The sequence below is a fragment of the Arvicanthis niloticus genome, chromosome 26 (genome assembly GCF_011762505.2).
Source record: "Arvicanthis niloticus isolate mArvNil1 chromosome 26, mArvNil1.pat.X, whole genome shotgun sequence".
NCBI lineage: Eukaryota > Metazoa > Chordata > Mammalia > Rodentia > Muridae > Arvicanthis > Arvicanthis niloticus.
The window spans coordinates 4,918,684-4,935,483 of record NC_133434.1 but is presented as its reverse complement, the minus strand read 5'-3'; the positions used below and the strand labels follow the sequence as shown (position 1 = coordinate 4,935,483).

Below are 16,800 nucleotides of genomic sequence, written 5' to 3'. Positions count from 1 at the left end.
CTTGCCCCCTTTCTGTCCCTCTGCTTCCAAGCCATGACCTAAGCAGCTCGCTGATAGACTTACTCCAGCCATTGATGCTCTCTCTCTACTGCCTGCCACAGGCCCAAAGCAACAGGCCCAAGTGACCGAATCTGAAGCTATGAACTAAAATAAAGCTTGCTTCCTTTTCATTTGATCATCTCAGGTATTCAGTGGTAGGAGTTAACACCACAGCTCTCTTTATATTTGTAATGTATTGTTCTATTGGTTACTTTAATACTTTTAATCTCTGCATTGAGACTTACAATTTCCTTCTCCCCTTAATACTATCCCTTTATATCCGCGTTTTTACTTGATTTTGCCAAAGACTGTTTACTTTACCGAGAACCAACTTTATCTTGTACTTTACCTTACTTTTCTTAGATGCTTTCTGCTCTTGGCTTTGCTTCTCCTGTCTCCTGACTTCTTCGAATCTACTCTAACGTTCCTTTGATTTACTCAATAATTTTCAACCTTACTTGTTTTCTTTGGTAAGCACATAAGGCTATAAAAGTCCTAAATTCCATGTTGGCTGTCTTCCCACAGGACGTGAGTGATTGTTCTGGCTAGTTTTATGTCAACTTGACACAGGCTAGAGTCGTCTGAAAGGAGGGAACCTCAACTGAGAAAAATGTCTCCGTAAGATTCAGCTGTAAGGCATTTTCTTAATTAGTGATTGATGAGGCAGGTCCAGCCTATTCTGGGTGGTGCCACCTGGATGGTGGTCCCAGGTTTTATAAGAGGGCGGGCTGGGCAAGCCATGGGGAGCAAGTCAGTAAGCAGCACCCCTCCATGGCCTCTGTATCAGCTCCTGTCTCCAGACTCCTGCCCTCAGTGCTTTGATGAACTGTTAACATGGAACTGTGAGAGAAATAAACCCTCCCCACCCCTCCCCACCCCACCCCACCCCCAATTGTTTTTGCTCATGGTGTTTCTTCACAACAATAGTAACAGTAACTAAGGCCTTGCTCTTTGACAGCAACAGTAACTAAGGCCTTGCTCTTTGATAGTAACAGTAACTAAGGCCTTGCTCTTTGATAGTAACAGTAACTAAGGCCTTGCTCTTTGGCACTTTCATTGCCATTCAGCTTAAAGTATTTTTTTTAATTATAGTATATTCCACTATGATTTTGAAGTGTAATTTCATGTTTCCAAATACATGATAACTTTCTTTAAAATGGTTTGTTTTATTAACTTCTAAATTTGTCATACCAAGATGAAAGAGGTGTTGTTTCACACGGATGCTCTGAACTTTGAAATGTTTAAAACTCACACCACAAACAAGTTCCCTATTATAAATCAATAAGGAAAATAACCCAAACTTAAATTTTCAAATGGGCAAGAGACAGTTAATATGTAAAGAAGTGAGTCTAAATGTCTCCCAGGCATATGGAAAGATACTTAATTTCACCTAGAATAAAAGAAGTACACATTAAAAAGTATTTTTTTTCTGATAAGATCCCAAAGATTGGGGGGAAGATAAAAATATAAAAAGTTTGAAAAAGGTGGGTTGAGGAGACAGCTTGCAGCACAAGGATGAGTTTGGATCCCTACCGCCCACATAAAAGCTAGGTATGGAAGTGTGTATTTTAGTATCTGCAAGCCCAGTGCAGGGAATGGGGCAAGGAGGCAGATCCCCAAAGGTCACTGCCAAGCCAGCTTAGTCCAGTCAGTGAGTTTCAGGTTCAAAACCTAAAAGAATCCAGCAAGACACCTAACTTCAACCTCTAGGCTCCGTGAGCACACGTGTACGCGTGTACACACACACACACACACACACACACACACACAAATTGATCCTACTATGTTTTGGTGAGAGTGTGAAAAAAACAGAACATACTAAATGTTTATGAAAGTATAAACTCATAATTATGAAGAGAAACTCAATAGTATCTATTAAAATTTCTCATGTATCAATACATAGTTTTATTCTGCAAGTTTACTTCTAGAAATTTCTTTTAGAGATCCTCACACATATGCAGAAAAAAATGAAATGTTCATCAGATCTCAAACAGCTATCAACAAGATGTTAGTCAAATTACTGCAAGTATACATTGAAATTGTAAGCAGTCATTTTTCTTAAAGAATAAAAATATGGTTTGGTATACCATATGAAAAGAAATTCAAACTGTAAGTTAAGCAAAACTTTTAAAAAAACATTTCTCGCACGATTTGTCCTTTTAAAAGACAATAGAAATGCACACACACACACACACACATACAAACACACACACTTGTAGTGTATAATTCTTGTATGTGTGAATAGACGTTTATTCGAGAAACTGATAAAAACCAGTTGGTTGTAAAGAAAAGACTGGCCGTTGGATGGTGGTCAGGATGGGGAGGGCAAGAGAGACTGTAGACTTTAATGTATACCTTTAGAAACTATGTAGAAAGTGTTTGAAATGCATATTTTGCAACAGTGTATTATTTAGGGCATAGAGGAACCCCATCAATCACCATGCTATTCCACTGGGGATATATGCACAGCCTAGACACAAGTTTTTCATTAAACTTTTGTTATGTTTGTGGGTGTTTTGTCTGCATGTATGGCTATGTACCACTTGTGTACCTGGTGTCCACACAGCACAAAGAAGGCATTGGATCCCCTGAGGCTGGAGTTGTAGAGGGTTGTGAACTGTCTGTCATACGGATGCTGAACACTGAGCCTTGGTGCTCTCGGCCAATGCTGTTAACCGTTAAGCCATCCAGCTATCCCCAAAACCATTTTTTCTATGAGCTTGATTAAATAAAGTAGCTTCATCATGGAAATCCCAGTCTGTCACTACAAAGGACCATGGGAAACAAACCCAGTTCTCATACAGTCATAGGATTATTTTCTTTCAAAGACATGACTTCATTTCTAAGTACTAAAAAAGCCTACCCATGAAGTGAAATTTCTTGTGATTACATGACCCAAAAGCACACCTTGTTCAATTTGAAGTCTTCCAGTAGATTGCATAAATCCAATCCCATTGTCTGCAATGCACTGATATAACCCAGAGTCTTCCATGATAACCCCGGTGATCTTCAGCACACTTCCTTCAGTTAGATGCCGTGAGGAGGGGTGGATAGGCTGTGCGTTATGAAACCAGGTGCGGTTGGGGGCTGGGTTCCCATGAACATCACAGGTAAAATGTACGGTGGCCCCCAGGGACACCTTCTGATCGTGCAGCCCTTTAGAAATGGAAGCGTGCTCTGAAAAAAGAAGCAGGCACATGTAATACGCATAGGGAGAATCAGCCTCTAGCGCTGAGTAGTGAAATCTCTGTGTTCCTTACTTGCATCCTTCTGTCTGCTGTGGTCAAGAAACACTGAGAGATCTACCTTTAACTTTCACCAGCACAATAAATATGTGGCTACTAGTTTAAAGTCTGCTTTTTTTTTTAAATATGGGTCCACTCACTTTTACCCCAATACCTTTGAATACACGCGCGTGCACACACACGTGTATACACACACACACACACACACACACACACACACACACACACGCACACCAAGCGCTCCGGCTTTGCATGTACTGAGAATGAGGCCCCAAGAACACATTATGCCAAATGTTCTATGCCACCCAGAGATACAGTTCTGTTCAGCATCCCTTTGTAAAAATGAGTCCTGTTCTGGCTACTAGCATGGATATTTCTTGATATTCTGTGTCTCATTTTTAGCTCACAAATATCCTTCCAACATCAGTTAGACTAGGAAAATGAGCCGGTTTGAAACAGAACTCCATTTTGAATAAGTAAGACCTCACTTACCCAGTACATTGACCATATAAGTGACATGTTTTACATCTCCAGACTTGTTGCCCACCACACAGGAATAGTTCCCAGAATCCTCTGGGTCGATGCTAGCTGTGGCAAGATGAGAGTACAGCCTTCTCCAGTTGCCTCCTGACACAGCATCCTGCCCATCCTTCAGCCAATACACTTGTGAGGCCGGGACCCCACTCACCACACACTCCAGGGTAACGGGGCTGTGAGGAAGGACAGCTAATGGCTGAGAAAGAGCAGGGTGAAGAATGTGAAAACCATCCGAGGAAGGACCTGGGAAAGGAAGGGAACACAGAATCACATTAGAAATGACTCATGTCCACCCACTTCCTTGAGCTATGAACACCCCGGGAAACTGCTTCCATTTCTCCCTCATGTGACAAGACCCTATGCATAACAAAGTCATTTTTCTCTGAGAGCCAATATAAAAATATTTTGTAAATTTTTTTTTTTTTTTTTTTTTTTTGGCATTTTGGAAATGTAGGGCTTTTAAGTCTAACGCCACCCGTTGCTATGCTCTTCCTCAGCTCAACAGTGACAATCCCAAATCAGCCAGGCTTTTGTCATACAGAATAGAAAGCTCATTATCTCTTGGTTCCCTATTCCACAGATAACCACCGCTTCAATTACCACTGCTGTAAGATTGTTGTGGGTTTTGTTTGGTTTGGGTTGTTTGTTTGTTTGTTTGTTTGAGACAGGGTTTCTCTGTATAGCCCTGGCTGTGCTGGAACTCACTCTGTAGACCAGGCTGGCCTCCAACTCAGAAATCCACCTGCCTCTGCCTCCCAAGTGCTGGGATTAAAGGCGTGCGCCACCACCGCCCGGTGATTGTTGTGGGTTTTTTTTTTTTTTTTAATGTTTAAAAATGGGGGCTGGAGAGATGGCTCAACAGTTAAAAGCACTTACTGCTTTTGCAGAGGACCCAGGTTCAGTTCCCAGCACCCGCATGCTGGCTCACAACCATCCATAAATCAAGTGCCAGTGGATCTGATGCAGGGCACCAGGCACACACATGCTGCATATAGATACATGTAAGGAAAATTCTCACATGTATAAAATAAACAACTCTTTAAAAACTACCATAAAACAGGTATAGGGCTACTGTATAACACACTGATGGTTAAGGATGCTGGCTGCTCTTCCAAAGGACTAGGATTCTATTCCTAGCATTCACATTAAAGTTTACAACCATCCGTGTCTCTATTTCCAGGGAATATGAATGTCTCTTCTGGCCTTTATGGACACAAGGTGTGTACCTTGTACATGGACATACATGCAGGCAAATACCCATGCATTAAAAAAAATAATAATAAATTTAACGTTAATAAATAAATAAATAAATAAATAAAACCTGGATTGAAAACCATACTGAGCTTTCCTTTGCCAAGGCTGCATGAGCCGGCCTGTCAGGACTCTGCCTTCCCTAGCCACCAGCATCCTGCCAAATACTTACGACTCACAAGGAGCTTCCGGCCAGTGGGTTCGACTTTCAGTTCACTGGTGACAGGATTATAGGCAGCACATTTGTATGATCCCTTATCCTTCGAGGATACATTCAAAATCTGAAGATTTCCTGAGGGAAGGATTATGTAGTTTCCTGGAGAAGGTAGAAGGATGTAGTCAGGGCTGGGGGATGCAGCTCAGTTGGTAGAATCTTGTCTAGCACAAAGTCCTGGGTTCAGCCCCAGCATCCGGCACATGGTATCAGACCTGGTGGCACATGTCTATGATCCCAGCATGTGGGAGGCAGAGGAAAGTGTGTCAGGTCAAAGTTATCCTCATCTGCAGAGCTCCAGGCTCCCCCTTCCTACAGACCCCTACAACTCAACTGAGACTAACAGACACTGGAGATTTACACAGAAGACTAGCAGTAAATTCGCAGCCAAAAAAAGCTTCATTACAAAAGAGAGAGAAGCCGGGCAGTGGTGGCGCACGCCTTTAATTCCAGCACTTGGGAGGCAGAAGCAGACGGATTTCTGAGTTCGAGGCCAGCCTGGTCTACAGAGTGAGTTCCAGGATAGCCAGTGCTACACAGAAAAACCCTGTCTCGAAAAAAAAACCCAAACCAAAACAAAACAAAACAAAAACAAACAAACAAACAAAAAAAAAAACAAAAGAGAGAGAAAAGCCACGCCCAACAATCCTCACATAGCAAAACCCCAATTAGAAAACCTTTAGCAGACAGTCGGAGTCAGGAAGCCCAAGAACCTTATTTGGACCAAGACACAATGAGCACAGAGCCATCTGGACACTTTGCAACCTATAGTCTCAGTGCTGTTCAGTCACTGGCTACTTAACATGTTTCGCAATACACAAGGAGGAGCCTGGGCACACAGCACATGGCAATGCAGAGAGAGGACAAAGGCCCTGTATTAATGCACTTAACATTCCAGTGTGGAGTGTGAGGTGGTAGTACCCAGCAAACAAAACTACAGACGGCACACACCGGGTGTGATACGCTCTACCAAATAAAGGGGAAGAAAGTGACAGGTCGTCCTATTTATGCGTGCCCCTGCGGCTCATCTTCTCAAAGACGTGGTATTTAAATATGGCCCTGGGAGGATAAGGAGGAGTCTGTGGAGTAACTTGTCTAACGGAACCGCCTGTCTCAGCTTCCTCCGCTGAGAGCACGCCCCAAACACGACTCACCTGTGGAAGACTTCAGCCACTTTCCCCGGATCTTATAGCGCACCTCAGCTTTGGGGTTACTCTCTGGTACCCTGCAGCCAATGAAACCTGTGTTTTTCTCTTCTGCGGTGATAACATGCATTGCTGATGAATCGAAATCACCCAGAGCTGAAATAAACAAGTAAACAGACGAATGCAAAGACAATTCAAAGGAAAGACAATTACAAAGTTTGTAAACATGTAAAATGGCCAGCTGATTCCAGTCCTGAGGACAACAGATCATTTTGGTGTTGTTGTTTTGTTTTTTGTTTGTTTGCTTTTTGAACAGGTTTCATTGTACAGCATCACGTAGCTGAAGCTAACCTTGAACTTGTGATCCTCCTACCTCAGGCTCCCACAGCTAGGATTACAGGTGTGTACCCCCCCCCCCCCAAGCCATAAATAACATTTTTTTTTTTCACATGAGAAAGCCACTGGAGCAGAGGGCGTGGTTGAGCACCGACAGCTATGTCGGGAGCACACAGGTTTTCAAAGTCACTGCCTTCGGGGAGCCATAAGGAAAACACCAAAAAACACCACAGAGAACTGCAAAGCGTATTTGACCTCCATTCTGTCAGGATAAATCCTTTCCCATCCAGGGGATGTTCATCAAAATTCACTTTCCCTTCAATGAAACAGCTTCTGGGAATGAACCCAGGCCGCTGTAAAGCCCAGTAGCCCAGTGTGCAGGGATGCACCGGCTTGGTGCTGCCTCCTTGCAGTTTAAACAGTTCTCTGTGGACTGAGCAGGCTCTTCGTCATCCCCACCACCCAAGGAAGCCAGCTGCCTGCCTCCAGGAAATCAAGCCTCCAGTGTGTGTCTTGGAGCTGTGCATGGGTCACAGCTCTGCAAAAACATTTACTCTTCTCAGTTATGACAAACTCACTACTCCGGGGGAGTCCAGATTTGTTCTGTAAATAGGGGTGCCCTCACAAAGCCGTTTTCCATTACTGGGAGCCATCGCGTTTGAGAGGCAGATGGCTCAAACTTCCTAAGAAAAACCACGCATTCCAGATTTTCCATAAGTTCAATTCTTCACATTCCTTTCTTTACAGTCGGTTCCCCCACCCACCCACCCACCCAAACCCCCCCCCCCCCTTCCTCAGCCTGGTTTAAATTACATAAATTACAATCCCCTGGTAATCGAGAGAAATAAAACAATTAGATGTGAAAGAAAGATGGAGGTTGCATGACATAAATGAGCGTCAAAGCCAACTGACTGTATGGATATGAAGGGCTTCAAAAGATGCTCAAATGGGACTGCCCAGAATTCACGCTAGAAAACTGTCCTGTGCTGATTTAAAAAAAAAAAATCATTTCCACACTCTGACTAGAGATTAAGCCACTAAGCTGGACTACAGAGGTTCCAGTATCTTTCCCCAGCTATCTACAGTCAAAGCAAGCTTGGGATAAGAACTCCTCAGGCGTAATACGTGTCTCCTATCAGTGCCCAAGTTTCTGCAACTATTACAAAAACATGCAGCACGGAATAGAAAGCCCATAGATTTCAAGGAAAACAACAGATAACAAGATTCAAACTACACTCACCTGCAGCGGACACTGTAGCGGGGCCACTCACAACGGCACCAATGCTGTTGTTAGCAACGCACTGGTAGCAACCAGAAAGGGAAGGGTTAAGAGACAGAATGGTCAAAGTCCCCCGATGGATCTTTATCTGTTCTGTGTTTCTGTCCAATCGTTTTCCATTATGTAACCATGAGATTCGGGCAGTAACAGGTTTAGCAGAACAATGTAGGACCACGGGTTTTCCAAGCTTCTGGACAGCAGAGAGTGGCTCGGAAATAAAATAAGGTGCCAAGTCTACAATGGAACATTCCAGGGTGTAAAGAGGAAGGGTCAGAAAGCAGAGAAAAGATACATTAAATACATTTCATCCGCATCTATAACCAAGACAGTCTTACAGCCTCCCATCAGTCTATGTAGTACTTCTTAACGCTTATTAAAAATTCATAGGTTCTTCTTCCCTCCCTCCCCCATTTTTCTCTGCCTTGACTGCCCTGGTCTTGATTGGTGGACCAGGCTGGCATTGAATTCACAGATATCCGCCTACCCCTCTGCCTCCCGAGTGCTGGGATTAAAGGTGTGCCACTATGCCAGGCTCCTACAGTGTTTTTGTAAACAGGCAATAAATGCTGCACAATAAATTACACATTGATATATATATATGTATATATGTGTGTGTATGTATATATATACATACATACATACATACACACACACACACATGTATAAAAAAAAGATTAAGAAGAGGAAAGGCTTCAGCCCTAACTCCATTATTCTTCTCTTACCTGAGCTCACAGAAGAACACAGAATTGTAAGAGCATACAGCAGTGTCCATAAGGGCCCGAGGTCTGGATGCATATCGCCCAATTACAGAAGTAGGCTGGGAAGACTTTTTGAGAAAGTCCAGGCCTCAGCTTACTGAAAAACATTCAAAAAAAGAAAGAAAACTTAAATGCGAAGAACCCCTGGCATCTTTAAACTGATCACCTTATCTTAGGTTCCTTCTGATCCCTGTCTTCCCAATCCACACATAGACTAGACACTAAACTAGGGTTAGAAGCTTTATTCCTTCCTCTGGGGATGAGGATACTCCATTACTGGAGAACTACTCAGAGCTGATGGAGGTCACACTGAAGTGGGTCAAGAATGGAAGAGGAAGAACCATCAAGAGGCACTGAGTCCTTGAGAGACAGGGTACAGTGGGCAACTACGATGAAATGCGATTGTATTCGGGACACCATCTGAAAGCAAAACCAAAGGAAATACAGAGGCCAGGGGATGAAGTGTGAGATGCAGAGCCATTCCAGGGTTAACTCTTGGGTTTTGGTGAAAAAGAGTAAAGAATGCCTGTTTACTAAAGTGGAAAATCCAGAGAGGATGGTACAAAGTGAAGAAGGGGAGAGTAAACAGATCTGAGTGCCTGAGGAACATTTTAGATTGTCAACTGGACATCCAGCTGCTACCATGAGGTCCAAAGTTGCTTAAATGAGTCACAGGGAGAAGCCAGAGCTGGAACTGTAGATTTCAGGTGTAAGAAAATCAGGCGACTGTTTTTCTATGGAGAATATGCTTGGAGAGCAAGAACCTTTAGAGACTGAACAGAGAAGGAACAATGGGGATGCAAAGAAAGAAGGAATGAACGGACAGACCCAGGAGAAAGCTCTCTCTAGTAGTCAGCAGAGTGAGGTTAGCTGCTACCCAAAGGGTGCGATGCAGAAGGCTGACAACGTTGACTACATGGGTCCCGTAGAGATTGACGAACTTAATGGGGAAGGAGGGCATGTAAAGAGCAGGAGACAAAGGGAGAAGGACAGACACTTCCCAAATTCTGCCATGCAGCAGGAAACTGGGAGAAGCTGGCTGCAGACAGGTGAATGGCTCTGACAGATGTCACCCGAGGGAAAGCCGCTTCCTCTGATCTGATTTGTTGATGTTGTTTTTAAGCTAGAGAAAATAGAGTACATTTGGAAAACTTTTAAGAAGTCCATAAATCCCAGGCCTGCAAGGACACGGAGACAAACTACCACGTAGATGACGGCTGAGACAGGACCAGTGAGTTCTTTTGGGAGACAATTTAGAAATACGTATCAAAATCGTTCATTCACGAAGCAACTGTTTTTCTATATTCATGATATGGTAAATACCATCCTAAGAGCTAGACATGGGACAATTTACAAGCAGAAATAAGATAACACAGACTTGTAAGTTTAAACTTTACATTCTAGTGGCAGAGATGGACAATGAGAAGATACAAATAAAATGAGTCGGTTTAATAATGTACCCTCTAGAGATGGTGAACTCCCTCTGTACCCTGGACATCTTTCTTCTTTGCTCTCACTCTTCTACACAATATAGAAGATGTGGTGTATCCTCCTTAAAACCAAGCATTGTTGTAAAATTCTACTTTCCAGAAGAAAGCATCCTATCATGTCTTTTAGAACAAAAGGACTGCTTCAATATAATGACATTTCCATGTGTGCAATCATATTTAACAAAAACTGACACTGAACTACGTTCTAACTATCCCGTCTGTTCTTTCACTCACGGATTCACTCCGTGCCTAATTTAAAAAAAAAAAAAAAAAAAAAAAAAATCAGCAAAAGTGTACCGAGCCTTTCCTGTGCTAGGCATTGTGCTGGCCACGGTTATCAGGAACCTCTGCAGATCCAGCCCTATGTTCCTGGTTGGCCAGGGCTGGAGATAGCCTCTATGGAAATACAATGTAACAGAATGACTGGCTATAGTAGCAATACCTGCGGATGAGCAGTTTATGGGCAAAGAAGGGTCATATTCACCATGGACAAAACTGGGCATTGAAAGCAAGCAAAGCAGTGAGTCTGAGTCAGTGGCTGGGAGTCTGCTCATCTGTGCCTCAGACGTGAAAGCCTACAAACGCATGCTGATCTCCGTCTCTGGCATCCCTTCCATTTCTTTTCCTGGTGAGCCCTTTAAGAAGTGGGAGCAGATGTCCTGGCAGGAGGGGTCAGTTGTGTGCAAACCCTTCTGGTTTATTTGAACTGTCCTAGTTAAGGCTAAGGGCAGACTCAGCAGTGGTGAAGGCTAAGTAAACACTCACTGACTTGTTAACAGGAGACACTCTGAGCAAATGTGGACATGGAGGATTGTTTCTTCCTTTCTTTCTTCAACTATTTATTTATTAAAAGGCAGTGACAGGGACTTCACAGTGAACTTTAACCCTGGCACATGACCTAATTTATAGCTGCTCTTAAAAGTTCCACAGTTCATTAATTCTACCTAAGTACGATCACATGGAGGCTTCCTTGATAACGCCCACTGGGCTGGTTCATTTATACTTCTAGACAAGGTTTCACTGTGTAGTGATGGCTAGCCTCTAACTATGTAACCCAGGCTAGCCTCAAACTTGAAATGATCCTCCCACCTCTACCTCCCTGATGCTCACACTACAGACTTGATCCATTATGCCTGGTCATGCGGTTACTTTTAACAGGATCTCAGGTGATTTTGGAAGTGAGCGAGAACCTAGGACCACAAGAGGCACTTACTAAACATCTGTGGGCTGGACTTCTGTGTGTGCACAGCTCAGGTTAGAGGACCATAAAGATAATGTCGTCTATGGGTCAGGTGACTTGAAGAGGGAAGCAACAGAATCTCACTCCAGCCTCACCACTAAGCATCACTCACCACTCAAAAGGTGAGACCAGTTAAGACCAGTACAGAACAGAAGAGACCCATGAGCAGCACAGGACAAAAATCACCCAATGCCACGTCACTTCCAAAAGTATCATCTTTGTCAAAAATACAGTACCCTTAATATCAGCATTATTATTATTACTGTCTCTGCCCCTCTCCTCCCATCCCTCCCTCCACCCAACACATACACACACACACAATTTCCCCTGCATTTCTCCTGCCATGTTGCACACAAGTGGCCTTACCATGTCGTCTCCCTCCCCTACAGATGTTTGCCTCGGATAGAAAGCATCCCTCATGCTCTCAACAGCACTGTCTGTCACCCCAGCCTCCTCTCACCCTCCGCTGACACGGAATAGTGACAAACAGGACGGACATCCAGGGAAACAGCACTCCTCCCTCCACCACACATCTCCTGACCATCACCTAAGGTTCTTTGACTCCTACTGTAATATACACAGCATTTAGGAATTTCCCTGTAAAAATTAAAACCAGAATTCAGACCTCAATCATATCAGATGGAACAGAATTCTGATTAAAATTATACTATTGTTTAACTTAAGCATTTGTCTCATTTAACGCTTTTCAAAAACACCCAGTATTAACATAAATGCTGGGTTTAAACAAAATGTGTTAGTGTCTTTTCTTTGAATAATTGACAATGAGTATGTTAGTTCTATAAAAAAAAAATTAAGAGAAAACTTCTATAAATACTCATTTTTAAAAAAAAACATATACAACCATTCAGTATAGAATATTTTGGGATAAACAAAAAACATAAGGAAAACAAAAATGAACAACCCAGCAAGCGGTGATAACACAGCAGCATTCCGATACTCACCCTCCCAGTCCTCCTCATATGTGTGTATACATAACTGAGATCGTAATGTGTAATAGCTTTAACTCCCTTTAATAATTCCTTATCTAGTGATCTTTCTTCTTATTAAAAACCTTTCATGATCATCCTCTGTAACACCTGCAGATGCTCTGGCTTGGTTAGAGTTTCTACTTCTGTGAAGAGATAATATGATCACAGCAACTCTGATTTTAAAACAAGACAAAACAAAAACCAGGCTAAGGTGTCCGCCTGCAGATGGCGCGGGGCCCTCTGCCGTCTCTCTCTATCCGCATGGGAGTCTCATGGGGGAGGGAAAAAAAAAGTTTAGCCGGGTGGTGGTGGCGCACGCCTTTGATTCCAGCACTTGGGAGGCAGAGGCAGGCGGATTTCTGAGTTCGAGGCCAGCCTGGTCTACAAAGTGAGTTCCAGGACAGCCAGGACACAGAGAAACCCTGACTCGAAAAACCAAATAAATAAATAAATAAAAATAAATAAATAAAAATAGGGGCTGGCTTACAGTTCAGTGATTTAGCCACATTATCATTATGTGGGGAAGCATGGCAGTGTGCAGGCAGACATGGGCTGGAGAAGGAGTCATCTGGATCAGCAGGTAGCAGGAAAGGGAGACAGAGACACTGGGCCTGGCTTGAGCTTCTGAAACCTCCCAGCCCACCTCTAGTGATGTACCTCCTCCAATAAGGCCACACATACCCCAAGGCCAGAGAGGATTTCCTAATCCTTTCAAACAATGCCTATAAGCCTATTGGGGGGGGGGGGGGGGAGGGTGGCATTCTCACTCAAACCACCACATATTCTGTTGAGTGGATACACTTATTCTAGTTAAATTATCCCTTTTGAATACTTTAACATCCAGATAAAGTTAATAACTTTAATAAAAACAACTTTAATTACACACACTTAAAGTTACTTAAAGTCATATAAGGCACATACGTCTCATGCGTGTGAGTGAATACTGTCCATAAATCTTTAGATACTCTTTTAGTTATGTATCCTGGGGTTATATTCTGGGAAGTAGAATTCCCACATCATGAATATGGGCATTTTAGTTAGTGGGTTTTTTTTTTTTTTTTTAAAGATCTACTTATGTATATAGCATTTTGTCTGCAGGCCAGAAGAGGGTTCCGGATCCCATTACAGATGGTTGTGAGCCACCATGTGGTTGCTGGTAATCAAACTCAGGACCTCTGGAAGAGCAGTCAGTGCTCTTAACCTCTGAGCATCTCTCCAGGGCCCCCAATTTTTTAAAAAAATACATATCATCAGGGTGTTTTTCTCAAAAGAAGCCAGTGTCCAACACCATTCCTAACAACCACCATCTGCACAGTTTGGTAACTGTCTCCTCAGTTTAAGGTGCAGATCCAAATGTGGATATAAACTTTAACTGATCAACTCATTGAAGTTCATGACAACATTCATCACACTGTTGACCTTTGACCTTACATGACAAAAAAATCATGGGTACAAAAATCTGCTTTTTACCCTAGATCCATCAAAAGGGAGGGCAAGGAATCACTGTAGTTACTGTGTAGTTTTAATTTTTTTTTGTAGTTTTAATTTATAACACATATTTCTCCAAAAATAAAATTATATGCAAAATCTGCTGGCACTCAAAACTTCAAACTACTGTTCAAGAATATAATCTCCCTCCCATCTTTTTGTTTTGTTTTTGTCTATTGATTATATATAAAATAGAAGTACATGCAGCTATTTTCCTAACTTAAAGAGGTAGTAAAATAAAGTAGATTCAATTGATTAGGCAACACACACACACAAACAACCTGCTAAGGCTTCTCTCACTCACTGGTCTCAGAAGGAACTGATCGACCAACCATGAGAGCCTCCTTCAATCACTTGTATGTCCAGGTGTAATCACACCCTTCCACTTTTCAGAAGCAGTTCTGAAAAGATGCTTCATGGTAACTGTGCTCCCAGGAAAGGTTCGGGTAGTAAGTAAGGGTGCTCGCACAGATTGCAGATTACCAAAAGGAGAGGAGAGCAGCTGGAAGAAGCAGGCCCATTTGTCTACAAATCTGGTCCGCTCTTTCCTCCACACTGCAGACAGGCTCGATATCATTGAGCGCAGTTCTGCTCCTTGGATCTTAAGGTTCAAGGAAGAGCAGCTGTATCCCGAGCTGTGGGATTTAAGCCTTTCCCTCCCCTCCACACAAGTGATTGTATGTATAACAGCCATGGTTTCTGTGCCATGCTGGGTCCGGCTGGGTTCTTCTGGCAGCAGGGGGCTAAAGGTAGGCCCAGCTCAGAAAGGAAATACTTCCCTAAAGTTTGCTTAACTCATTGTTCAGGTTGTGAACTTAATGCTTTTATAACCCCTCTTCAACATGCTGCCAGAATAGTCCTTTGGGGGAAAGCCCTTCCTGAGTTTTTAGATTTGATTACTTTGTTTTTGAAGTATCACTTCTGCTCTTCTTAGACTGATTGGCTCTTTCTAAATTACCCCACTCCCCAGCACACCCCAAGTCCCCCAAGACTGATCAAGGCTCTTACTGAATGACTCCACTCCCCAGCACACCCCATCTCCCTCAAGGCTGATCAAGGCTCTCTCTGAATGACCTTCCTCTCCTCTTCTCTTGCTCTAATTGTGAACAAAAGCTTAGCTTTGGGATCAGTATGATTCTTCGAAATAGGGAATTCTTTAAGTTAGTCTGCACTTTAAGGGAATCTTATTCTTCATGAAATGTGATCTTAAATCGAGAACTGATTTCTATTTTCAACCAATTTCAAAATGTTCCATTTAGCAACTGTTGAGACAAAAAAAAAATATCTGCACTAACTAAAAAAATATGCTGAGGGGAAAAACCTTGGTCAAGTGCTAGAAGATTAATCCAGTACAATTACAGAGAATTCAAGCACAAGACACTTAAAAACACAAACAAGCAAAAGGCCACATTTAACTACCTGCATATTAATCATATACAACTCTGGGTCTCCTGTCACATTTTTCTTCATTCAAAATATTTAAATAATGTGGTGACGAGGCCAACATCATTTCCTCTGCAGTTTTCCCAGAATCCTTCTCTTGTACCAGAAGGTCCTGTAATTGACTAGTCAACACACAGGACATCTCTGGGTAGTCTTGGCAGTCCTAGAATCTGTTCTTGTAGACCAGGCTGGCTTCAAACTCAGAGATCTTCTTGCTTCTGCCTCCTGAACGCACGGATTAAAAGCTTGTGCCATAACAACCGGTTCAGGTAGCAAAATTTTGTCACAGTGGCTGCTGAACAGCGTTTCCACTTTGTGGATGGTTCCTTTCTGTGCAGTGTTACCTTTTAAGAGGCGAACCCCTTCAAAAGTCATGTCTTGGAGTTACACCTTTAAAGAATCAACTACCAGTTTATGATTCATCCCGTCATAAGCGTCATACTAAAGACTGAAGTGCGTGTTGATTAGATGGTCCTCCAAAACAAGGGGCTTCGTGGGCAGTGCCAAGTAGAAAGGCAGTGAGAGTGTTCTCCTAATCCATCTAGGGCCGTGGCCCCATTTCTAAGGGTCATGAAGTAGCCATATTTCATCTGCTGTCTTTTCTCTCTGCTGGAACCTTAAGTGAACTAGGAACACAAGACAGCTAAAAGTCAATACAGACAACAAACAAACAAAAACCTTTAAAGAACTTCTTCATCATCCTTATTGTCTTATCCTCTCTTCAAATTGGTTTTCCATGCCCAGTAGATTTTTTTTCTTATCTATGAAAGCTGGCTTTTATTGAGATGGAGCCTAATGTAATGCTTCCACTACAATCAGTGAAGACCAATTTAAATAAGTGAGTTTGTAAGAAATAAAAGTTTTCAGGGTGTAAAGCAGTTAAGTATGATGAGACAGATGAGCAGTGGAATTAACTCATACAGATAACAAAGGGAGAGACAGGTGAGCACCAGAATCACCTGTACAGGTAACACGGGGAGGATAGAAGGCTTATTTCACCTACACCTGGGGTTAGGACTTCTCAAAGGAGGCAGGAGAAATGCTGCAGGTTCAAGGTTAGCCTAGGCTACGTAAATGAAACTGTGCCTCTTCACAGAAAGATGAAATACATTAGATGAAATCAAAGTAACAAACTAGGCAATGCAGTCAGAGTGGTGCAAGGGGGAAGAAAAGGAAGAAACAGATTTTAAACAGAAAGGATAGACACTGTGTGCACAGAATCTATATATACAGCGTGAGAGCGCATATGGGCTGGAGCATGGGGTTATTATATTCAGAGAGGAAGAGTTACACAGGCACACAGAAACTAGAGCATTATATACACATATATATCACATTAAGGTATT

General features: G+C 42.7%; 1 protein-coding gene across 1 annotated transcript in view; it reads right to left on the bottom strand.

Annotated features, from left to right (window-relative positions):
- Positions 1–16,800, bottom strand: part of Cdon (cell adhesion associated, oncogene regulated) — an 85,248-nt gene that overhangs the window by 45,067 nt on the left and 23,381 nt on the right. Inside the window, exons 2-7 of the mRNA XM_076924629.1 lie at positions 8,769–8,901; positions 8,008–8,280; positions 6,441–6,587; positions 5,245–5,388; positions 3,777–4,064; positions 2,947–3,216 (exon numbers count right to left, since the gene is read on the bottom strand). Of these exons, the coding sequence (XP_076780744.1) occupies positions 2,947–3,216; positions 3,777–4,064; positions 5,245–5,388; positions 6,441–6,587; positions 8,008–8,280; positions 8,769–8,841 (1,195 nt within the window). The 5' untranslated portion in view covers positions 8,842–8,901. The remainder of the gene's footprint in view (positions 1–2,946; positions 3,217–3,776; positions 4,065–5,244; positions 5,389–6,440; positions 6,588–8,007; positions 8,281–8,768; positions 8,902–16,800) is intronic.